The 26,069-nt window shown below is 48.0% G+C and overlaps 1 protein-coding gene across 1 annotated transcript in view; it reads right to left on the reverse strand.

Annotated features, from left to right (window-relative positions):
• The window catches only part of LOC119433457 (ephrin-B2a-like), a 713,964-nt gene that overhangs the window by 586,982 nt on the left and 100,913 nt on the right, over nt 1-26,069 (reverse strand). The window contains exon 3 of the mRNA XM_037700666.2: nt 24,690-25,195. Coding sequence (XP_037556594.1) covers nt 24,690-24,802 — 113 coding nt within the window. The 5' untranslated portion in view covers nt 24,803-25,195. The remainder of the gene's footprint in view (nt 1-24,689; nt 25,196-26,069) is intronic.

A 26,069-nucleotide genomic window follows, 5' to 3' on the forward strand; every position in this document is an offset into this window, starting at 1 on the left:
CTGGGCGGTGGCGAAGGCGGGGGAGGGAGGGGAAGGAGGAGGGGAGGGCGTAATGGTACGTTCGCTCGCTGTGGCACCCTGAAGATTGGGGCGTCGAAACGGACCGAGTCTCTAGCGATCAGCCTGCGGTGTTGCGCTGCGCTCAAACCATCGGCGACAGCGCGGCCGCGCCGAGATGGTTTGATGACGGTGCAAGCTTGTTACGGGCCGGCATATCTCGAAGCCCGTGGAAGGCGTTTGACACGGTGTTCCCTTGTTGTGCCAATTGGTAAGCCCGATGTGCTCGTGGTGTACCATCGTAAATACGATATCGAATGAAACGCGATCGGAACAATGCAAACAACGCAATGAAATGAACAATAACGGAACCATTCGAACGGAAGGAAATTAATAGCATAAACTGCACAAAATATCTTGAAGGCAGTGGCGCACCGACGGGAGGGGGGGGGGGTGTAACCTACCCCCCCCCCTTTTGTTTAACCCCTTTTCTTTCCTTGCGCATTTGAGTACTGCAACTAAGATGTAAGACGCGCAATCGTCTGCACACTCACAAAAAGCACATTTTGTGACAATTTCCCGTGAAGAAATTGAGATTAGTGCTGTTTAGATGGTATTGGCAAACTGTCAACCCTCCCCCCTCCCCCCTGGCAGAGATCCTGGGTGCGCTACTGCTTGAAGGATTTAGTATAATGCGGCAATACATTTTCGAGATGAAGAAACCACGTAATCAAAACACAGAGTTACATGTCGCCTACCTGAAAATACTTACTCCCGATTTTCTTGTCCAAATATTCATTGTTCGAGTTCGCGTTTAATGTGGCCATCTAAGAGAGTAGAAAGAGCCCAGCGCGCACCCAAATACATTTCTCAAGTTCCCCAAGTTAGTCGCACCGGAGGCCAATCCTCAGATGATAAAGCATGAAACAAATGAGGGGTTATGACACAGCTCGCACTAACTTCTCACTTAGAATTGCAGGTGATGACGCTGTAGCGGCCGGATAAATCCATTTTCTATTCATGCTAACAATTCGGCCGCTGGGTATGTGCCAGTGCATGGGCATGTACCATGGAGTATGTGCCATTTGACATGCGCCACGTGACATGTGTCGCTCTTCAATGAGCACGCAACCACACACACACACACACACACACACACACACACACACACACACACACACACACACACACCGAGAGATAGGCACAAGATCGCACGGATGCAAACACAAAACGTACAGCTCGCATTGACATGACTCGCGCAGGTCGCCACGCCGCCGCTCCAGCAAGCGCCAAAGTCTTCGTTGTGGCTCTGTGGCCACCGTGGTAAAAGTCCTCACCGCCGTACAAGAACGAGGACAAGCGAAGGAACACGCACAACACACGCCGGTGCCACAACACCGCTTATGTCAGACACCGCGTAAACGTTCCTCGGCTTAAGCCCGAAAAAGAAGTACTGAGAAAGGTCGCTCATTGCGCGTATTATAAGAACGACCGGCTTGCGTACACCGACAGGCGCCAAGAAGAGCCCCATCCAAGTCGGCGGTGTGGAGGGCGGATGCGGCAGAAGGCAACCTCTTCCCGCCTCTTTCCCCCCCATCGCTGTGTCCTTTCCCTTCGGCCGGCGCGTAAAAAGGCGCCTAATGAGGCACGCTTCAGGGCTCGCACAACAGGTGTCGCTCCATTTGCATAACAAAAGCCCGGGCGCGCCTTCGCTGACCCCCCCTGCCCGACACAAACGTCGCTGCCTAGGACGACCCCTGGCGAGCGAGCGAGGGAGCACCGCTGTCCCGCCAGATTCGTATCTCCAGATCTCTCGAGCGCGCGGAGCACGTCTCTCAGATACCGCGTTTACTCGCGCAAAATCTACACCCACCAAATTAGCTCAGCAAGTCCCACCAAATTAGCTCAGCAAGTCTGGAAAAAAAAAACGGGGGGGGGGGGGGGGGGGGGGGGACTGTTGCACCGAAAGGCACTTGCACCCACGCGCTCACCAGAGCGGCTTCTCAGAGAGGGAACCAGGCAGTTCCCCTAATTGATTTTGCACCCCCCAAACAGCTGTTGAGCTGACAACTTGATTCTCCCGTGAACTTCTCGACGATCTTCCTTTTTTTTTTTTTTTTTTTTGGTTATGCTGCCAGTCCGTGAGCTAAGTGGCGGCTAAACCGGAACCGACGGCAATAGCCCAAATCATGTAAAATATTGAATAAGCATTCTCTAGTGGGTCATAGGTAGCTGTAGCGCACACTGTGCAACAGTTGCGGCGCTTGCGGCGTTAGCAGGTAACCTCACGCCTGACTCCAGCACCATCCTCATTCTACTAATAGTGCGGTCGGAAACTAGCAGATGTGCGGGTCATACGCCCGTGAATACGGTACTTCATCCCCCCCCCCCCCCCCCCGGGACTTCTTCCTCGCATCTTCCTCTCTCTTGGAGGCCGCTTCGAGGACCGATTTTCGCTTCTGCGCTTCTCTAGTACGCATGTGTGGCGGATGTTCCTTCCATTTCTGTGTCTCTGCAAGTGTCTTTCTCTTTCTTCTCTCTCTCTCTCTCTCGCTAGCGCTTTGGTATGCCGTCTTTAGCTTCGTTCGTGTTGTCTTGCGCACAGCTGTCCCTTCCCTCTCGCTTCCTTGGCGTCAACAATGACCCATTGGACAACCTGTATACTCCACCTTCTGAGCAAGCTTCCCTTTCCTACTCTTCTTCCTCCTCCTACCCCTCCTCGTCATCAGCCATCTTTATCGCCACACTCGCAAAGAGAAAGACCAGTCCAAGGGTCACCTGTGTCCGACGCCTCAGATTACTCAATTTGAGGGCTCCACGACGCTACAGAGAATCTACGCGGGCAACACCTCGCGGATAAAGAGGGTCGCTTACCCTAAATTGCGTTAGCGTGCAAAACGTGGGGAGGCGCAATTTGCAACGGCTTCCCTCGGAAATGGCAGGGAGTCATTAAAGGACAAGGAAACGGACAGTCGACTTAAAATGAAGTACGGAAGTACGGGACTTCCATGAACCGGATGGGGAAGAGGGGGGGGGGGGGGGGGCGCAATGCTCGCACGCCACAGTCACATGTCGGCAATATAGCCGGAAGACTCGCGACGAACGCCGACCAATGTTGCTCTTTTTTAACCCTATAACGGCCAGCGTATTCCATATGATACGCAGCGTGGCATGTGTGATACGTTGGGCGTTATAGGCGTTGATGCTTCAAAATTATCCGCCGTGGTAGTAGTGGGGTTGCGCTACTGAGCTCGAGGTTACGTGTTCGAATCCCGGTAGTGAAGGCTGCATTTCAATCGGACCGAAATGCAAAAATGCTAGTGCGCCGTGAAGTTCCTGCCTTCTGGAACTGGTAAAGTTCCCGAAACTGTAGGCCTTCTTTAGCGATAATAAATCAGAGTATAGACGCTGTAAGAATCCATGACGTCATGGAAAGCTGGTGCGACAACTTTGAGTAAATAACAAATACACGGAAATGTTTAACCATTGCAAGAACACAAGAAGACTCTACCCACCTCCTCACGCAAGCTAACAAGAGAAGACGCAGTCACACTTAGAAGGCTCCAATGAGAAAGAAAGGTGGCGTAGTCACCGCTTTCTCATCTCTCTGGACCAATTTAAATTAAATTTGTTGCATTTGAACGAAGTAACTCAAGTTGTAGTGAAAGCAGTAAGCAAGAATTTCTATTGAGGACTTCGGAAGTTTTTTTGTTTTTTTTTTAATCGTCGAAAATCGTAAAGTATGAAAAATAATAAACGCCCGAAGTTTACGAATCCGCCACTCTGCACCAAAAGTAGATCTGTTGGGTCAGTTGGCGCATCATGTGTCCTCGAGCGGAATTACGGGCGGGAAGAGACCAAGTGGACAGGACAGACGCTTTCGTTGCAGTTGTGTAAATTGTATCTGCTCGAGCATCTCACGCGGACAAATGTGATGTATACCGGGTGTTCAAAATTAAGCCTTCACGGAATTTTTAAAAATCGCCTGTGGCAGGTAGCATAATTCTTATCGTTGAGCTGAGTTATTCGAAGAGGCCGACATTAGTAGTACGAGAAATCGAAATACACATGAGACTAATTTACAAAATATTACTAATGAACTTCTTAGTTAGTTACTTTACAACAGATATTAGAATTTACAAATTACAAATTGTAGCCAGTGAGTTTGCAAGACGCATGCACTTGAAATGAATTTCCAGGATGGCACCAGTTTAGAGATATCATTTCCCAAAGTGTGGGGCGAAATACATGGGCGTTCCAGTTACTTTTGTGCTGTATTTACAGCAAAGCAGCATGTAGTGAAGCAAAACAGGTATGATGGCGCATATTTGACGCGCTTGATGGCACATATCTCCAAACTGGTGTCATTTTGGAAATTCATTCCAAGTGGATACACATGACAAGCTCACCGGCTACAATTCGTAAGCTGTAATGTGTCGTAAAGTAATTAACTAAGAAGTTAATTAGTAAATTTTTGTTAATTAGTTGAATATGTGTTTCGATTTCTCGTGCTACTAATGTCCGCATCATCGAATAGCCCAGCTCAACGATAAGCATTATGCTACCTGCCACAGGAAATTCTTAAAAATTTCGTAAATCTTAATTTTGAACACCCTGTATACTGTACTCGTATATTCAGAGCTTATGGCAACTTGTTACAACGTTTACAATGTTGTTTTGCAAAATTTCTATACTCACAAATCAGTGGTATATTTCAGAGAGGTGTATAATAAATCAATTTTGTCCGTTTTTAGTCGTATGATTAGGGGCAGATTACAGAATTGCGATGCCATTTCTCATTGCTGAGTTACGTAGTTGTAAACTTGACAGTTGAGTTTTCCGAAATGTCCCAATTTTGATATTTGCACGTTCGCTGCCTATATTCACTGGGTTTCCAACTTTTCCTTTTACGTTCAACAAACCTCACCAAAACCGGTGCAGTGCTTGTCGAGAAAAAAAGAGCTCCCATGTACTTAGATATCAGCTCCCGAGCTGGGAAATCGAGCCTGTAGCCTTGTTATCAGCTGGGGGACAGTACAACATCTGAGCCACCACAACAAGTGTGTTTCTTTCCCATAAAATAAAAAAAAAAGACCAAGGACATTAGGCATGGGACACAAAATTGCACAATCCTGCCGAAGTCCAAGTTTGAAGGCCCCGTGAGTCTGGCCTCTAAACATTTCGCGCCCGTTCGCCGGGGTACGACCACAAGTTGACACGCGCCGACCGCAGGTACAAGAGCCGGTTATTCAGGCAGTCAGATTTGATTTCATCGTTAATTTGTCTTCAAGAATGCGACGGAGCACTCTCCGATATCGTGTGCCCGTCACTCTAGAAGTGCGTCTGCCGCTACGGCGACACAGCGGCGTTATAAAACACTCTCGACGTCTATGCATCCGACCCAGATAACGCAAGCAAGCGCGGGATGTTTCAGAGAGTCCTCGCCGTATATATGCGCTGTCCCCGGCGTTAATTGGCCTCCCGCCTTGCGCAGCCGGTTTTCCCCAGCGGCCCGCACTCAGTCAGGCAGAACAGCAACAACGCCCGACGCCCCATGCAGCTCTCGGGAAATTCCTTTCCTGCGCAGCTTTCCATCGTGCGGCGAGCGTTGCATCACGCGAACAAACGCTCCATTCTCGCGGCCGACAAACCGTTGTACATACACGGCCGGCGGGCGGGCGCTAGTGTGTTCGCCGGCTAAGCGAACGATGCGTGTTACCCGTGATTAAAAAAAAATTGCGATAACAACGTGATCCAGCTGGACCTCTACTAAGGCGATGTCGATACAAGGGTATTATACACGGTAGACCCGTTCTCAGTGCGCGTGCGTCGGAATTCTGGCGCATCCTGGTCGCTGCACGTCGTCGGCATGCCAAGGCAGAAATGAAGCAGACGATCTAAAGAACCCAGACTGCCGATTTGAACACGCTGTCAAGTTGGGGCCACCCTTGCCTTCTCCGATTGGCTAGAACGAAAGCGTGCGTTCTCTGTGATTGGCTCGAAGATTCAAACACGGCGGCATTCGACATTGCCCGTTAGTTTGGACGAGAGCAGGATATGACTGTTGCCTACAGTTGTATTCCTTCCTAGAAAAAAGAAAATGAAAGGAAAAAAAAAAACGATAGTGAGGCATGGGCGATCCCCTTTTACCACATTCCCTCTTCTTTCTCCCCCCTTCCCCGCCCCCCCCCCCTTTTTTTTTTTAGTTCGCGAATAAACATTTATTTCTCGCTCTCTCTTCTCTTAATTGACTGTGTTAGACATTCATTTATATCACTTATCATCGGTTTCCAAGGTGATATTACCTTTTTCTTCGCAGCCTAGGCATAACGGCTGAAATCAAGTGTCACTGCCTTCGTGCACCTATTTGACCAGGGTCATGCATCAAGACAATTTCAAGTTGCACGGCTGTGCTAGAAGAAATTATTTTTTTCTTGCCGATGCCGTAGTCTGTAGACTTTTGCTCTCAACTGTATACAACTCGTTGATCACTGCGCTTAGAGCACGGCTTTGCGTCATAATGACAGAAAGCACTACTAATTAGCGCTGTTAGAATCCAACAAGTCAGCTGTAAAGTAAAGTTACGTTATGTGACTGCGGCACCACGTTGGTGGCGCCGAAAGACGATGCCGAATTCGCAAACCCCAAAATGAACCCTGAAGTGCGCGGCGAAGTCGACTTCTAGCATATCGCCGCATGCAGCCAAATCGCAAGGCGCTCTGCTATTCGAAAAGCTTGCACAAGGAAAGAAGTCGGTAAAAGAAGAAGAAGAGAAAGAAAGAAAAAGGGCGGTGTGAATCAAAAGCTTTTAAGACCACCGACCGTGGAGGTCAGTGAACTTCACGGAACGGTTCCACATAACAGAGCTCCTTCGCGCGAGGCGCGGATCTCAAATAACCTAACCACTCGGAGCAGGCCCATTCCCAGATACGTAAACACACGTAAAGGCGCGCGCACACACAGTCAAGACAGGTAAAGTAAAGCCACCGCACATGACCGACCCACGTATCATGACGCGATGGAACGTCAATCCCCTCGCGAGCAGCGGCGTGGTCGTCATGGTTACCGCGGGCTGCGCACACAGGTTATGCACGCGCCACGCCGGAACGCAGTCGGCACGGCTTTCCGCGAGATTCGAAGAGGGCGAAGACGTTGAAGGCACACAAACAAAAAAAAGGTAAAGAAACAGGACGCCGAAGTCTAACGCAACGCCCTTTGTGGACGACGTCCGACTTCCATTACGGATTCGAGACGGCGCCGCGGTCCACGACGCGGCAATAGGCGCGATCTGCGAGCTCGAGCCAGGCCATCGGAAGGGGGAGGGGGAGGACGGTTGGTTCGACGTTGTGGAAGTCTGTCTTGAACCGAGACGCCAGCTAAAGGTGATGCGAGTGCGAGACGCGAGTGTGACGTATCCGCGACGACAGCGAGACGGTAACCCGCTCAGTCATCACAGCTGGCAGCGAGGAAGAGGACGAGGCGTTACACCACCGGAAGCCTCGAATGTACGCTATGGCATACTGCACACAGGTGGGCGCCACGGTGTGTGTGTGCGGCGGCCGTAATAACGGGAAGCGAGGTGTATAGCGTAGTAGCGAGCTGCACACACTTCCACGTGAAGGTGCCAAAATGAAAAGACGACATCGTGTGTGTGTGTGCGTGTGTTCGACGGCGGGGAGATGTGATCCACGGCTTCCATGCAGCCGGTGCATTTCAGCAGAGGCTCCCACGATCGGCGCTCGAAACGCGTTAGCGCTGAAATTCGGGCCTGTCCGGCGCGGTATAGTGCTAGTATGAGAAGTAGTAAGACATAACGGTACACGTACTCATTTCTAAATCCGGAAACGGTGAGCTTTTCGTCGCGGGAAGGATCTGCATGCACTTATAAAGCACGCCGACGATGCCGTAGAGTTCAATGACGAACGCTGAATGCGCTGAAAGAGAGTTCATAAAATTACAATTAATTACATTTTGAGGTTATATGCGTGCCGAAACCACGATGGGGCACGCCCGTAGCGGGGCACTACAGATTAATTTCGACGCCCCGGGGCTCTTTAACGTGCATCTAAATCTAAGTGCACGGGTGTTTTGGCATTTCCGAGCCCCATCGAAATACGGCCGCCGCGACCTGGATCGAACCCACAATCTCGCGCTCAGCACCGTTTGCAACGCCTACTGAGTTACTGCGGCCGGTAAAAAGCGCTTTTCTCAATATTTTCTTAGCGCATACGGGAGAAGAAAGTCTCTTACAAAACTATACAGAGAAAAAAAATTACAGATCGATGACAGATAGAAGGACTTAAGCCGATAGAAGGCACTTAAGCCGTACAATGACCATCACAGTTATAAGGCGGATTGAGATTAGATTAGATAGATAGATAGATAGATAGATAGATAGATAGATAGATAGATAGATAGATAGATAGATAGATAGATAGATAGATAGATAGATAGATAGATAGATAGATAGATAGATAGATAGATAGATAGATAGATAGAAACTTTATTTGTGAAAAGGGAAAGAAGATCCGCAAGTGCCATTGTCAGATGCATGGAAACGAGGCTAAAGGGCCGCAGGAAGATGGAGGCTTCCAGAGGTCAACAGCGACTGACTAAGGGATAAGCCTCAGCCTGGAACAAATACGTATTTCAACGGGTTGTCATCGTCTTTGTCGGGGCAACGACTGCTTTCTTTGGCAGCGTATCCTTACGCTGACATTACTTTTTCGCATCCGCGTACTCACCACACTCCCTGGCGGGAGGAGAGTGAGCTACACGCAATCGAACCCGCTTAGAACAACCGGCTTGTACGCTGAAAAATAGTTCGATATGCCAGATAATTCGATATACCCAAACTCCGGGTTCGACTCTATACTGAAGTAAAACGAACTTTGGCGGTGCGTTCGTTATATACGGGCATGCTAATCCCCAGTGAAGAAATGAAGCACGGAAGAAATTCATTTGGCTGAAAACAAAACTGCGCGCAGTAGACATCAATTTTTTTTTTTTTTTTTTCACTCTGAGGGCCTTCAATCGTTACTCAAATTCATCGAGAATGGCGCGCGCTCTCGATATGCGAAACTGCGCAGACCTGCTTCCGTCCATTTCGCTCAAGTTATACACGCGGCATCGGCGCGTCACATCCACCGAAAAAGCGCGTCCTGCAGCGTCGGGCGAGGAGGCTTGTCACCCGTCAGTGGGCGCCCTCAGTTGTCCATGCAGTTGTCCATGCGATGTCCATGCAGTTTAGTTATGAGGGAGTCATTTTACGTGAGTGTCGGCCAGTAAGTTTCGCGCGTTCGACATTGAGAAGAGTTCGCTTTATCCGGGTTCGTTAGATCATTCGACTGTACACACGCAGCCGCGAAAGTCTGACTTGTCGAAACGTTGGCTTCGGGTCCCTGCCACACGCATCGTTAGCTATAACTGACAGTTTACGACTATGCACAGATTGGCACTCACTCAGAAACTGCGGCATTATTGAACGATATTGATTCTTTCCGAGAAGAAGGAAACACTGAAGGGAAACAAAAACATATAATGCAGGACAAAAAGAGAAACAGAGACACAGAAAGAAAGCGAAGACGTGCACCTATGTACATTGGAATCTCACTGATACTATCTTCACGCGAACCGGAAAATAAAGCGCATCATCCGACTATCGCATTATATATGCAACGTATTATCCAACCAAATCGTTTTATCGGGAAAAGAAAAAGAAACGTATTATTCCGAAAAACGTATCGCGCATAATCGTATCAACGGGATTCCATTGTATACCTATAACTCCTGTGCGGACGATGCATCGCTATTTCGGGAAGTCGATGCCATCGCCTGCAGTGGCTAGCCTGTTTTGCCTAAGTGCTCGCTGTGTACGCCAGATGAGCCACCCGAACCCTTCCATTCCATTCCATTACTCAGGAGAGGCGGCATAGAACGTCCATTAGCAGTGGCACGTCTGGTCGTGATTGACTAGAGGCACCGCTGCACGCAGTTAGTCCCGGTGTTCGGCTGGAAAGTATACGAGTTCGAAATGTCTAGATTAGGTCCACGTGGGGGCTGATACGCCCGCCGGCGGTCGAAAAAAAGCGGATCGGCAACAGTCTTTTTCGATGCCTCACGAGGACAGCTTTCAGAAGTGGTCCGGTGTGGTTATAAGTTGAGAAACACAGTCGCAAGCGAATATTCCTACGTTCGTTCCTCGGGAAGCGGCATGACCGCGTGGCGACTTATGATTGATTTCGCTGGAGTCGACTGTAAAATTATCCGGCTTGTGAATCCATCAAACGACCCGCCGCGGTATGGTTTAGCGGCCGTGGAGTTGCGCGCTGCTGAGTTTGAAATCGACGGCTCGATCTCGGCCGCGGCGGCCGCATATAAATGGAGGCGAGATGCAAAAAATGCTCGTGTACTTTGATTTAGGTGCTCGTTAACGACGTCCCATGTGGTTACGGCGTGTCTCATTATCATAACGCGGTTCTGGCTTGTGATACCCCAGAATTTGATCTTTTGTTTAATGTCAATCGAACGGTAAATTGATGTATTGTAAAAAAAATGACATTGAATGAGTCCTTCATTGATGGTGAAATTTCAGTAGTGACCTGGGCTGGTATAATGCAGCGATTCCTTCCGCTCGATTCTGTGCCACTCTCGGCTGATCGCGTTGATAACGCGGACAGGGTTACAAAATAAAAACCGAGCCCCTCGGTTCAGCTTGTTCTTATCGCACAGGTCGTGATGTTTCACAAGCATTTGTCATAAGGTGTTTAAAGATATATTGAAACGACCTAAAACGCTGGTTGCAATCGGAGTCCCCCAAAAGTGGGTAAGCGCCACTATTACTGGTATTATCATCATCACCATCCTCATCATGATCAATCGTAGATGGTAACCTAACACGGTGACACAGTGGCTACGGTGTTGCGCTGCAGAGCGCAAGGTCGCAAGTTCGATCGCGGCAGCGCCAGCCGCATCTCAGTGGAGATGGAATGAAAAAAAAAGAAAAAGAAAACGCCCGTGTTCCAAGTTTTGGATGCACATTAAAGAAACCCAAGTGGTCAAATTTAATCAGGAGCTCTTCGCAGCGGCGTCTGTCATGGTCCCTAGCTGTATTGCTTTGGGTCGTTGAACTCAATCAATCAATCAATCAAACAATCTGAGTTGATTCCGAGCGAACGGAATTAACAGTATACATAGCAATGCAATGAAAGCTCGCTATCGCTATGACGGCTGCAACTAACGCTCGCAGAGCGCCCCATGCCGAGGCCAGGAGTTTCCGATTCGGCAGCGCATTGCGGTACAAACGGACTCCGTCCTTTTCTTATACAACGGTTGTAGCAATCTCTTGTCTCGAATCGAAGCGTACAGAGCAGAGCTAACTATCAACCCGAGTAGTGTCATTTCCGGGCACAGCGGGATCGCCCTCCGTGGAACGGCAATCATGCGCGGCCAACGATTGCCAGACGCATAGGATGGAAAGAGCTGGTTGTTGCGCAGCTGCATCCTCGGTGCCAAGCATTCCTGTTCGTACGTATACACACTTCTTTTCAGAAGACTTCCGTGCAGTGGATGGGAAAGTACCACGTTGATTCATAGAAAGAAAGTAAAACGCGAATGTCCGAATGCTCCACCAAAATTGCTCGCTGGGGACGTTGACACATGGTATTCGAGCATCACTGGACGGCTGCCATTCGAGTCCACCCTCAGAGCTCCCTCTTCGCTGCGCCTAAGCCCTCAGTTCCGCGGAATTCCAAGGCCGTGTTAGAGTACAACCGCGAGTCTTCAAGCTGCGAAGATGCTCATGACCCGCGCAAACCGAGCCGCGCGATCAGAGGCCTTGAAAAGCGCGGAACGTTGGAGAGGCGAAGAGGAGTCGTTATCGCCACTACGAGTGCCTGCAGAGAATTCGACCGAGAAACACGAGCCCTGGCTTAAGAGACCGGAGTTCCTCCGGCTTGGAGGCCAGCTCGACGGACGAACACCGCTCGTCTGGCCTTTCGGTATGCAGCCACCGAAAGGCCGGTGTGATGAGTGCGTTGTCCGCTTTTGGCGAAGTCCCTTCCCTGAGCTGCGAAGCAATTAATTACGCTTTTGAATACAATAGCACTCTGACGTGGCCGTATCTAGCTCCCAGTGAGTGCGCAAAGGAGTAGATTTTCATTTGATTGATTGATTGATTGATTGATTGATTGAGTGAGTGAGTGAGTGAGTGAGTGAGTGAGTGAGTGAGTGAGTGAGTGAGTGAGTGAGTGAGTGAGTGAGTGAGTGAGTGAGTGAGTGAGTGAGTGACGTGTGTTAGCGTGTTAGTGCAGCCTTGCAATTGATGTAATTGAAGCACTACAAAGCATTCTCGCTTACGGGAAACCGATGAAATGAAGGGCCCGACTCTATTCCGACCAGTATTCGAAAAAAGCTCCTGCGACATGTGAGGCACGTAAGCCCTGTTCAAGATACGCGCACAAGCCCTGCCCTCCTCGCTCCTACCTCTCAGTCGTCCCTCGATCAAGCGATCGGGTTGTGGCACACAGTTGCACCGAATTACAGACATCCTAAAACACTTGGCCGGCGATGGGATGAAGGGGGAAGAGGAGGGGGGGGAGGGGGGGGACTAACCAAAACGTATACCAGCGCATCGCAAGAGATACCCCTTCCGCATCGGCCCATCCTGCGCTGTTTGAATCCCCGAGACATCGAGAGAGGAAAATAGAATAAAGCAAATCAAGCGCCGCGCTGCGTTCGGCAGCCGCCTCTTCCTGCCAGCGAGGTGAAGGCATGCGAGGCTCAGCAGCAGAGGCGCGGTACGCGGAAAAGAAAGACTTCGGGGCTGACATTACAGGGTCATCCCAACGGACGCAGTGTGTACCGGAGGAGAACGCGGCGCGCTCTCCGATCGCCAAGGCGGCGGGCGAGGCATGCTGCCAATTCCTCCGCACTCGGTCTATACCGCCTCTCCCCCGAATCTCCTTCGCCTTCCTCCGGCCGCCGCCGTAGAGGGAGCACCTAAATGCGCTTCACGCCTAAATGGAAACCATTACGGCGCCGGACGCCGCCGCCGCCGCGCCCGCCGAGAAGACATGAAGACGGCGCGACGATGGTGCGCGACGTTGGCCGGTGCGCCTAATCCCCCCTGTCTCTCCTCCCACTGTCATTGTTTTTTTTTTTTTTTCCTTTGTTTCTGTTTGTATTATTTATATTTTTTTCCTTCCTGCGTAGCCGTTTCAGCCTTGCCAAACACATGCGACGTTCACGGCGCCGGCGTGGTCGTGGCGTAGTTCGCGTTTCTTTACTGCCTGACGAGCCCAAGGCCGGCCGCATGTAAATGGGACGGAACTGTACACCTCTGCTCAGGCATACACTGCTCAGGCACATACTTGACGGCTGGCCCCGGTCCAAGACTATAGCATTGGCTGGAAGTTTCGAATAACATCATTGTCATGAGCCCCTTCGGCCATCAACACGTTCATTGCTCATTGACAGCGCACATTTGCGGGTCGAGCTGTGTGTACGAGAACATATAGTGATACTCTTAACTGCATGCACCATACAACACGATTGTAAAAAACAGGTACCGTACCAATAATTTTAAAAAATGTATTAGTAATATAAACCTAAGTAATAAGGAACCTTCGTATTGAGCTCAGAAACATCCATGGACAACACCTCTTGCGTGTAGCCAAACAAGACAGAATTCACAGAAATAACAGTGGTTCAGCCTGAGACATCCCTGGTTCCACCATTGCTCATCACTCGCGTGCATAGTTAGTATATAGTCGTGCACTCCACACAATTTTACATCGTTGTTGCGATATTTAAGTAACAGAACAACACAACAGTTACCTATACACCTTCGCTTCAACTTCGATCTCATATCACATCTTTCCTTGCCAAATCACAGGTGTCCTCGCAAGTTCACTAATCGCTTCGTGCGGACTGTGCTTCTACAATGTGTGTGCGTGCATGTGTCTCGGTTTTCGTTTGGCGAAGCAGATTGTTCTCTGAGCCTCGCGCAGATACTGCACGCCCTTCAGTAGGCGTGCCGCAAAGCCGTATACGCATCACACATCAGACACGTACGCGTCAAGTTGAAATATTCGAAGCGCCACACAATATAAAAATGAAAAATTTAATACAGGAAGACTGAGGGGATAGTATAACATTGCATCCGAATGACGCATGCAGCACATATGTGGCCGTGACGGAACTGAGAGCGTGGCAGTTAATCGACTTGGCTGGCAACGCAATTGCGTGTGTCATCTTCATACGCTCCGGTTTTTGTCTCGTCATACGATTCGGTCTCTGTTCTTTGACGCAACGTTCTCTCACAGCCAAATGAATGTTCAAAAATGGAAAATTAACCCTCCTGAGCCGAAAACTTTCAGGGGATGGTGTCACTAAATCTGGTTGACAGACAAATAGCGTTTAGTCACCATTCGCACCACCTCCACCACCATTAAACAATGTATGTTAACATTTTCTGTTCGAGGCTCTGAACATATGCTCAAAAAACTTTTTGCCGACACAGAGTTAGATCGGCGTTTGTGATAAGCAGTCCTGTACAGTTATGTAAGAAGTGACGCGCGCATGCTCTGTACGGTGCACGAAACTTGCACGGAGGTGTGCATGTGTTGGGACCTACCATTCATTTAATTCGTGGATGACTATTGATAACTAGAGGATGAGGACTAAGAAGTGTATACATTATTAGTTGGCGGCATGGACAGACCTCAAGTGAACTATCCGTTGCGGCGCTCCGTTTATTAGCCTCACGGTAATATTTTCGTTCATGTTTCTTTTTCTTTGTTTTTTCAGTATAGTCATTTATTCTTTTATGCTATGCTGTATAATACAGAGAAATAAGTCGAATAACTAGTTATCTCAATCACTCCACAGCAACTTATGTATAACAGAACAGAATAGAAAACAGTTAAACGGCATAGCATACTGACATTACACTCGTTGCCAAATAGCAAACTTGACAGTCCCTGACTTTAATGAAAACTGAAGATGTTTGTGTGGTTTACGTTCTGACATTCTACTCCAGGTATTACGTTTAGAAATACGACAAAAAAAATTAAAAAGAACATGCGGACGCGCGTACAGCTGCGGACACGCGTACACGACACTATATAAAGACTATATGCTCACAAGGTCTAATCAAAATCTGTAGCTTTCAACAGTACTAGAAGCACTGTGTGTAGAAGTTTGGTGTAGTAGCGCGCAAATCTTAGGCACATCTTCTCCATGGGACGTGGGCGTTATTATGTTGGTGCCTTTCTTTTCATCCCTTTAAACCCCTTCCCACGTGTAGGGTAGCAAACCGGACGTGCGTCTGATTAACCTCCCTGCCTTTCCTTCTTTTTCCTCCTCCTCCTCCCGTCTATATGCCACATGAGCGAATTCGCGAAGAAGTCCCTCACTCCGAACATCGAAAAATGGAGGACGCTTAAGCTTCGCCTTTAAGAGTGGAACGCGATAACATTCAAAGATCCCTAGCTGCTTATCAGGCTTTTTTTTCTCGTACATTCAAATTACAATCGACGCAATCACGTCTTTAGGTTGTGGTTAAGTCGTACTTTACAATTTTCCTGGCGGATTTTACTTTGAGAAATTCAATTTTTGTTCACTAACGCCTTGCGGCCGCGCGAAGGGCCTGCCCGGTCAAGGCGGTTCGGGATGACGTGGTTCGGCATGATTATTTCTGCCAAGGACGCCGGGCGCCGCCTACGCCCGATTTTCTGCGACACGGAGCCCTTAACGCTGTCGCGTTAAAATAAATCATCGGCACGCCGAGTGTGCTCCGTGACGACGGCGACGTTGTGTCTCGATGCACGGCTTCAGCGGCGAGACATTCGGCTGTTCCTTCGCCCGCTCCTGTTGCTTCTGCAAGCCAGCTAGCCAGCTGTAGCGTCGCTTTTTTTTTTTTTTTCCTTCCAGACGTGCCTGCCCTGCTGCGCGCGACGCGAGCGGCATGCGACAAAAACAAGTAAGCAAGCGAGCGAGCTGCGGTTGCCGCAGTACCTTACACGAGACGTGCAAAGCGGTGGCCCTATAAGCGCGGACACGCGTTCAGCGATGACTGGGTGCGCCGAGACGACGACGACGATGTCGTCCTGCTGCCGCCGTATATACACTCGTCGGCTTCGTGTGCGGCGTGTGTCACGCCGGGAAGACCGACGCGCCGAGACGTGGCTTCCTCGCCGGCGCGTACTACATCTTCGCTACGGGAGGCGACGGCGCGCTGCGAGCGTGCGGTTGTCGGAGTGGTCGACAATGTCACCGTACACGCCCTTGTCCGCGACCGAGCCTAAGACAGCCGCGCTCGCCTTTTCGTCTCACTTCGGTCTCAAATCGGAGTTCGTGAAACTCGACTTTTTCTGTTATAGCAGCCTGCGGATTTCCCATCCTACGATCTAAATTTGACAAAAATAATGTTACCAAGCACCTCTCTTTCCCCGTAACAATATTAATGAAAAAAACAGGCCGGGAAAGGCTATTTTTACCTTAGTTGCTAATCGTATGTTCTACATTTTCTTGCATGTACTAACAGGAGGTCCCCCTGACAGTTCTTACTTTTTAACTGTATTACTATTATTGTAACTGTATCAATGTATAATAATAAATTATTGATTGATTGATTGATCGATCGATTGATTGATGAAATCTTAAGGGGACACTGAATAAGAATAATTAAGTTGAGCTGTATTAGTAAATTGCGCATCTGCAATAGTATGCAGATGCGCAATTTACTAATACAGCTCAACCGTGTCCTTCCTCCCCCACTCCCCCTCCTCTCTCTATCTCATCTTTCTATTCCCTCTTTCCCGTCCCCCAGAGTAGGGTAGCCAACCAGACGCATTTCTGGTTAACATCCCTGCCTTCTCTTTCTCGCCTCCTCCTCCTCCTGCAATAGTATGAAACGGCCACTGCTAAAGTGAGAGAAGCGTCGGTAAGCCATAAAATACGCAAAACTGAAAGACGGGTGGTGGTGGCGCCGCCGCCGTGAAGTTCCTGTACCACGTCATCGTGACGTCATTAATTTTCACTCTGGTCTTGGTCAACCTCTTCTAGCCTGTTGACATATACCGAATTTCAGCTCTTGAACTCAAAACGGGAGGCTTAAGCGAGATAAATAGCGATTTCAACCTCCTGTGTAGCCATTCATGCCGCAAAAAAAGCGTTAGCGTGTCGCCATACGTGACTCTGTAAGCAACGCCTCGAGCTTGATATGCTTCCAACGAGAGTGAACACTATACCAAGAAACTCATGCGGCTGCATCCGTTCAGGACCATAAATTGAAGTCGCCATCTCTGCACTACCGACTGTTTCACAGACTGCTATAAAGATGCGGCACGGTTATCCAGCCAAGCCAGAGTTTGTTCAGCGCGAAAGCATGCGAATGTAAAGGTATTGACTTGTGCTAGATGCCCCCGTTTCAGTTTTTATTATTTTCAACGAGTCTACAAATCTCAGCCAAGGAAGCAAACCGTGCGAGTAATTCTGGGAGTTCTTACCTCGCTTACGAGTATTGCTAACTGCAATCCGAATTTTGTTCTCTGGCGAAAAAAAAAATTAGGCCAGAAGAGCTCAACTGCTCATCGGCAAGGAATGATAAGACTGCATTCTGAAGGAGCCCTAGACTCAACCAAACAAATTTCTAGAAGTTCTCAAGCATCAAAAATGCCCAAATCATCAGACCGAGAAGGGAAACCAAACCGTATAGCGTGGCCACGTCAAAGTGATGTCTTGGATTGCGGATATATTTTTTCAACTTTATCGCCGTTATAGCGCCAGAAAAAGACGTGGATTGCTTACAACGTAATGTTTTCCTTCTTTTACTAATAATCAGGTAACAAGAGAACACGAGACGTTGTCAAAAATCACAACGTCACGAAAAGCTGGTGCAAGAACTTCGATGGGCGGGGCTTCGCCGACGGTCTTTCGCATCTGCGATTCTTTTCCAGCTCACACCACGCATCATCTCACAGTCAGAGTGACCTTCCCGGTGCTTTCGAAACATAATTTACTATCATACAGCTTTCTGTTAATGTTCCTGTTTGTGTCCCTTTCGAGTCGAGCGCCCGAAAGATTCGACGAGATCTGTGGCAATTGGAACAAGAATGAACGATCTTATGATCAAATCGGGGAGTTCTTAAAACGCTCGGCAAGACATGCGGGGTGCTTTTGCATTCTATCCCATAACGATGAGGCCAGCCAACGCTTGAGTTACAATCAAATCATAAACGAAGTTTGAAAGCGTAATGACCGTGCACAATAAACATTTTAACACATCTATAGGTATATAAAGGGAGTTTGGTTGTCCTAGATCAAATCGTTGGTGGGGACTAATGAAGGTATATCTTGTTTGCGGACTCTTTCTGGCAAGTGAAAATGATAGCAGCTGCGGAAGACAGCACCAGACGTAGCACCAGCACCAAATAGCTTTGAAAGAAACTTTAAAAGCTATCGCTGTCAAATTCTCTGGACTGCCCAAGGCTAAATGCACAGTTTCCAACCGCCCCTTTTCTCATAGCACGCCTAGCTCGCTGCTGTGCGCTAAAAAAAAATAATAATAATAATAATAAAACAAGCCTAGCCTGACAGATACGTTAAGTTTGGACGAGCAAGGATGCATGCAGGCCGGATCAGCAAGAAAAAAAAGAAATACACTCGGGAAACAAACAATTTAAATTTAAGCTTTTAATGTAGCACCCTTGCCGACCAGACGATGCCATCGAAACACGAAAAGCGCAGGCAACGCTTTTGACAACATTGCAGACCACTGGGCAGCTGAGGAGATGGCATCCTTTTTTGCTGGTGTGCTTCGATTCTCACGGTTCAGCATTTTGACTTCACCTTCGCTTCGCAGTGACGTCAGACGCTTGGTGACGTGCGGGGCGAAAGAGCAACACGGAGTTTCGGGAAGGTGTCCACTGATGAAGTAAACGTTCATTCAGCATCATCGGAAGGAGCTGAGCCTGGGTCAGCGGAATTCCTAACTTTCAGCGAAATTCCTTGCAAATTTCCTAACTTGGTCACCGCACTTAATCCTATCTGTTTTTCGTAGCTGCGTTTCCCTTCCATCAGCACTCGCTTTCTTACTCTATAAAAAGAACAGTCTTTTTCGCGATAGCTCACTCATCGACTTAATTCACTAATGACTTCTTTAATTTTTAATTAATGTGCGCAACGTTAAGCCGCGGCCGCTGGTTCAGCGATGGGAAACGGCGGTATGATTAGAAATCAGGCGCGTTCACGTAGTCTAGCTGAAATTAAGAAGTGGAGTTAGATCATGTAATGCGTATAACTGGTCCGTTATACTTACGCTTAACGTTACGCCTACGCATTCATTTATTCATTCATTCATTTACTGAATGACTAAACTATCGTGAAAAACTGAGAAAAATATATAAGGTATATATAATATACATATACAATAAAATATATAAGCCTTGCATAATGTACAAGCATTTATTTCTCATTTTTATCCTTTGCTTCAAAAACTTGTTTAAAAATATTTATCGAAAAAAAAAACGCGCACTTTGATGTCAGTCGTCTTTCCACGTATTATTTTATTTGAAAACATATGCACAGGTAAGGGAAAGCGATGAGTCCATGTAACAGTATGCCACAAACGAATGAAACAAACACTCTTGAACGATTGTCTCATTCACTTTTATTTTTTTTTTTATTTTTTTTTTTTTTTTACAATCGCACCGCGGGTGCGCAACATGCAGGATATACGAAGGCTAAATCCCGAACAAGACTCCTCGTCGCAATTGAAAAAAAAAAAAAAAAAAAAAGATAACGCAGTTCATCCTATCCCTCTTGGTGACAGCTTTGATATATATAGTATTCGTAAAGCTATCATGGCAGCGTCAATTGATCTGTTAGCCAACCAGACAGTCAAGCCAAGCAGCGCGGTAAATCCATAGCGTGGACTCGGGACTCCCGCGAAACTGAAATTCAGATGAGTTCGGTCACTCGGATACGCTGGGGGATCGTTTATTGAAATCACGTTATGCGATGCAAATTAGCCCCACGTGCCACGCGAGCGAGACATAAAATCTGAAACATGGTAAACGAAGCCGATGTCGGTACACACGATACAGTGCGCATTCTTGACTTATTAACCGGCCTGAGAGAATCAATTCACCGACTTGTGCTTCAATCAATTTTTCCGGTAGGAATTAACCCAGAAATCCTGCTCTTTGCGAAAATTAGATAGATAGATAGATAGATAGATAGATAGATAGATAGATAGATAGATAGATAGATAGATAGATAGATAGATAGATAGATAGATAGATAGATAGATAGATAGATAGATAGATAGATAGATAGATAGATAGATAGATAGATAGATATCCATATAAATGCGCCAATCTGTGAAGAAGTGTTCGAAATGCCTGTAAACACTAGAAGAATTGTCTACACTTTATCGTCAGATTATGAGGACTGTGATATATAATATTTGCTGCCTTCTAAAACATTAATCGCAAGTGACTGCCCCTAGTTTGGCTGCGAAATGCTATATATCTGCAATATTTCACTTCACCAACCATCATTCCTCATTCATTAAACGATTTGACGTTGTCAAGCCGGCGACATGTTGTACTATTTGCGAACATTTCGAATCAATAAATCAATCAATCAACCAATCAATCAATCAAATGCTCTTAGAATCGGTTATGACGAGTGTCTCACCCGCAACGGCTCAGGAAAATACCTCTATTTCGTTAAACATCCTGGTAAGACTCATGTAGACGACACAGTTGACGTGAAATGTTTGCGAGCTCCGGGAACTCTCAAAACCTTCAATTCACGAGCCATTTGTGACAGTAACCAATAAAACCGTACGTCACAATGTAGTTCGCATGTACTATCACAAATTTGAAAGCTGCGTGCGCCCAGGCTGCGGAAATATCCAGTTATTTTTCTCAGATTGCGCGTTCTATAAACTTTTGAAGCAGAATGTACACATGATGCTTTAATATTGTCATTTTCTTACTGATACCAGTTTTCAACGTTTCCAATAGAAATTTTAGGAGAATATATACTTGAATATATGCTTCCAACAGCATGCAAAATTTAACTTTAGTACTTTAAAGTTCAGTAAACTTTGTTCACATGGGTTCAGCGGTTGCTTACGAAAATAATGTCTGCCCCCTTCGAGTGCAGGTTAACATGAACTAAAACCCTCGTCTTAACGTGCAGTTTCTAAGGCCATCTCACCTCCTGAAGGCTTGCATTTAGAGCCAAATACTAATTTTAAAAGCTATTACTGTACAACAAGCAGTCTTAGGAGCAGCTGCAACATTCCCTACTGAATACCCGATACATTGAGAGGGACGACGGATGTCTTGTGTGGAAAGCAAGCTCCTGACCTATTTGGTTACGTAACTCCGGCATGCCGAAGGGCCGGAACCACTAAACAGTACGTTGCCAATTATAGCTTTCTATACGCGGGAACGACGCACAGTGATATAACTTCCGTTACCCGATTTCCCAACTTAATGCATTCCGTCCCTTTGATGTAACCTCCTATAGCGCACGATTATTGTTGTCTCAAGGAACGACAAACAGATCAGCAGAGTCCGTGCACACCGTATACCCGTGCCTTTTAAGCTGTTTACCTGCGCAATGTTTGAACTGGGCAGCATAGGTTTGAACCGTGCGTCTAAGTAGCGTTAATGCGTATATACGAGATGTGTACGTGTACTTGTGCCGGTTCTGTGTACACGGTGTGCATCGTCTCATCTCCCATCGCACGCCGGTAGAACTATATATATATATATATATATATATATATATATATATATATATATATATATATATATATAGCGCGCCGCCTGTTATACAGATTCATCATCGTCATCATTATCATGATCACCCTATGTTACGTCAACTGCAGGCTGGAGGCCTCTCCCGGCGGTATCAAACTTTTTCACTCCCGTCTTGCATCAACCGGCTGGGTCCAACGCCTGAAAATTTCCTCACGTCTTGCACTGTCTCGGACAGACCAGCGCCGGTACAAGGTGTGAGAAGATTGATTGATTGAACAACTTTATTATGAGTCTCGCGAAGTTAATTCGGGGCGGGCCTCAGCCCCGGCCTAGGCTCTGCCTGTGTATTTCATCGTCTAAGCTCGAACATTCCCATAGCATGTGTCCCAGGGTTGCCCTGGCATAAAAGTAACATTTTTTGCACCGATTCAAACAAGAATCGAATAGCGGCAGAAAAGCATTTCATCTAATATCCGATACTTTTCGAACGGTTCTAGAATAAACAGCCGTTCTCGCCATTCGTATAAAACGATGTGATCACACCCTAGTATTCAAAATGTTAGCAAATTTCTCGCCATCGTCTTACACGTTATCAAGCGCTGCTGATTAAAAGCACAAGTTGGGCCTTATAGGCACAAATAAAACCGCTCGTTCCGGTACCCAGGATCCATGGGAAAGTGCGAGTGGTCGCAGTTTTAGAACCCATAGTTTGCCTCCCCGAGCGACGGAGCATGTTCCACCATACGTAACTTTCGGTGTTTATATAGTGTCCACTATGGCCGCCACCGATCAAATTTATCACACTTTCACTCCAATTTTATACGTGTGATCGCGCACGCTTGATGATACGAAATTATTCGAAAACTCTCCGTATTTACGAATAATAACTGTTAGATTTGAATACCGAATCGAATAGGATTATATTTAATTCGTTATTCAAATGTTCCGAATATTTCCATAACTCTATGCTCTGCCCAGCTCCAATTCTTTCTCTTAATCTCTGTTCAGCTACACGCGTTCGCTCGCTAATTCATTACGCATCACTCTCCGTTACATTGCTCGCTGCACTGTCCTCGGCATCTCCTAAAGCTTCTTGTTATCCTTCGACCGAATCCGCCGCTAATTTCCTTGTTTCCTTCCCTCCTCTCTCTCCCTGTCATCTTTGTGTTCCCCTTTCCCATTCCCCCGGTGTAGGGTAGCCAACCGGACGTTATTCTGGTTAACCTCCCCTGCCTTCTGTCTTTCTCTTTCTTCCTCCTCCTCCTCTTGCCTACTGTGACTGTCCTTAGTCAACACAAATGCAACCTTGCACAGCTTCAAGAGACTGACAACCAATCCCGAAGCTTTGTTCTGTTGCCGTGCTACTGAACATTAAACATATCTGGCCATTCGGCCCATAAGACGACCGACCCGAGTTTGCAATACCAGACACGAGTAACCCTACCAGTTAGGCTATTTATTTCTATTTCGGAGAAAAGCAGGAGAGACGTTAAACACATTTAAGCTTCTAAGTTCGAAAGTGTCCCGCTGTACTCGGCGACGGAGCGCGACGTTTACAGGGCCGCGAAACAAGATTTGCCTCATCGGGTGGTAAAGTAAGTTTTGTCACGTAATAAGCTCGGTGGTAAACAACGCACACTGGTAAGGCCTTCAAAGGCGTAACGTAAGTTAGCTAAACCATCTCAGGTTTAACACAAACAATGTCAGCGTCTTCCTTGAGCGGGTATTTGTGAAACCGAATCCCTTTCAAACTTGAAGTATACTCAACATTTCTGCCAGTAACAAAACCACGTGGAAAAAGCGTTCAAAACGACAAATTCCGGGAAGAAAATATTATGGTAGCTGGGAAAGAGCAACGGATTGGATACAAGGTAAAATTCAAGTCGGAAGCTGAGAGATAGACGAAGAAGCAATCCATTTACGGTTTACCATATAGGTACGCTGTTTTCGAATCGCGGCAGCGTCACGCGCGATTTCTTTTTTCTTTTGCGTCCTTGTCGGTTGATTGAATCGTGCGGGATTAGAAAACTCGCGTGTTCGAAAGGTAGCCAAAAAAACTCCGCCTATAGAGGTATGAACGCGATCTCCTGACGAGGAAACAAACTTTCCTTCCTCGTAATCCAACCAGAGAATTTCGTCCTTCAAACTTAAGCCGTTAAGTGATTGAGCGTGCGAGCACGTAAGCTTCAGCACGAACCTGTTTTGCGCTTTTCGAGATTCGAGCGAGACTGCCCTTTTGAAAGCTGGCAAAACGCGCCTCTGTTTATAGTACAAGCGCTTTTAGAACTCACCGAAATGGAAACAAAAAAAAAACAAAAAAAAATCTCGGCAGCGGCATTTTTGAAGTAAAAGGAACGAGCTGAGATTGCGGAAACAGTTACTTTTTTATTGGTTTGTTCATAAAAAGTCATCTAGATTTATATAGTCACTGTTCCGCAGCTCTCCTGAAGTCGTGAACAGCGAGTTATCTGACGCACGAAAAGCGAAGAACTGTTACTCTTATCGTAACCGAAAGGAAGTCCAATAAATCATGCGTAGGCATTTACGCCTGGTAATTCAAAACGTCGCCAAAGCAAAACGTGCGAATAAATCAACCGTCATTCTGTTCACGTCAGCGAGGAAATCCAGCTTTGCAAAGGGAGAGTGACGCTTAGTTAACGTGAATTGAAATTATAAAAGATCCACTGCCAGATCGCGCCTTCGATCAGACACCGTAGACGGCGACTCACGGCGCAAAACGTCGCAACATACACAAGATGACGCAGCGTATGCATCTATGTATAAACGCGCGTTCATTCATCCGTTTTGCGGATGCCACGGCTTCGGTTCGCTCACAGCCGCGGAAATCAGCAGACGATCCGTCGCGACACGACAGGCCGTTACGCCCGGAATTGGAAGTTGCTTACTCACATTGGGTTGGTGACGTTCCAGAAGATGTCGACGAGCTTCTTGCATCGCGCCGGTCGCGGACCCAGCAGCAAAGCCGCAACGGCCGCTACGAGAAGCACCAAAGCCGGCCTCATGACGACACCGCAGCTATATACGAAATCACTCCGGCGACACCGCACAAAATCAGGAGACGAATAAGCTCCACGCAGCTTGATCTCCGTGTAGGGTCGTCGCACGCACACAGCAATAAAGAAAGCAACAAGGACGGAAGACACGGACTCCCAAGTTATCCGGAAGACGACCGCTCAAACGAAGTCGAACACACCGGTAAGCTGGGAACGACGTCGACGACCACCACAGACACGACGACGACGAGCGCTGTCGCTGTTGAACCGTCGTACTCGCGCACACTTGTCGCCGATGGTCAGGCAAGGCTTCTGTCCGTCACCGCCGCTTCTTGGAGACGGAAGCCCGCCGGCGTCGACGCACCGCCTGGTCGACGGCAACCACCGCATGAGCGCACGTGCCTGCGCGTCAAACACAACAAGCGCTGCGGCCGAGTACAGTCAACCCCTTTCCTGGCCACTACTAACTCAGCTACGCGGGGGTATCAAGAAACTGAGCGCTGGCAGTGACAAGTATGAAACACGGGCAGGCCACCGGCGATACTTAGGGTAAGATGGCGCCCGGGCGGTAAGAAAACAGACGATAGAAAACTGCGGAGCAGACTACACGCTCCGCCGCCACCACCACCACCACCACACCGCCCGGCCCGCGCGCGCGCTCACAATCCGAACTCGACGCGTTCTGTCTAGCGCGCCAACTTCGGAGAGCGCGCCGATGGGACGAGCGCGCGGGCAATCTCGACGCCAGAGCCGAGAAGCGGCGAGACCGGCAGCAGAAGCAGCGGCGGTTGAGGAGAAGGAGGGCACGCAAAAGGTCCCGGAGAAAACACGAGGGGCGGGAAGAGGAGGGGAGTAGCCTGAGTAGCGCCGCTGATTGTCGCGTTTTGTTGTCGTTGTTTTGCTTTCGCGATCTTTGCGGCGGTGGCGCGCGCCAGTAGTCTTCTTCGTCCGGTCCCTGTGATCTTTCTCGCTCTACACCTCCTCTCCTTCCAACACCAACGGCCGCTCTTCGGTTTTCTTATAGAGGTGCGTTTTGTCGGTTTGCGATTTATTATTATTCGCGCTGCCGGTCGTCTCTCCTCCCGGCGCAGGTTGAGGGGGGCTCGCTTGAGAGTGCGAATAAAAGCGAGGGGGAAAACACACCTCGAACGACCAGCGGCCGGCCGGCCGGCCGGCGTCATAGACAAACGCGAAGCGCAGATAGACTTGGGGGGGAGCAAAACAAAATGGATGACTGCTAACGCCATCTGACGGAAAAAACAAGAACGCACGCGCG

This window comes from Dermacentor silvarum, chromosome 11 (genome assembly GCF_013339745.2).
Source record: "Dermacentor silvarum isolate Dsil-2018 chromosome 11, BIME_Dsil_1.4, whole genome shotgun sequence".
Classification (NCBI taxonomy): Eukaryota; Metazoa; Arthropoda; class Arachnida; order Ixodida; family Ixodidae; genus Dermacentor; species Dermacentor silvarum.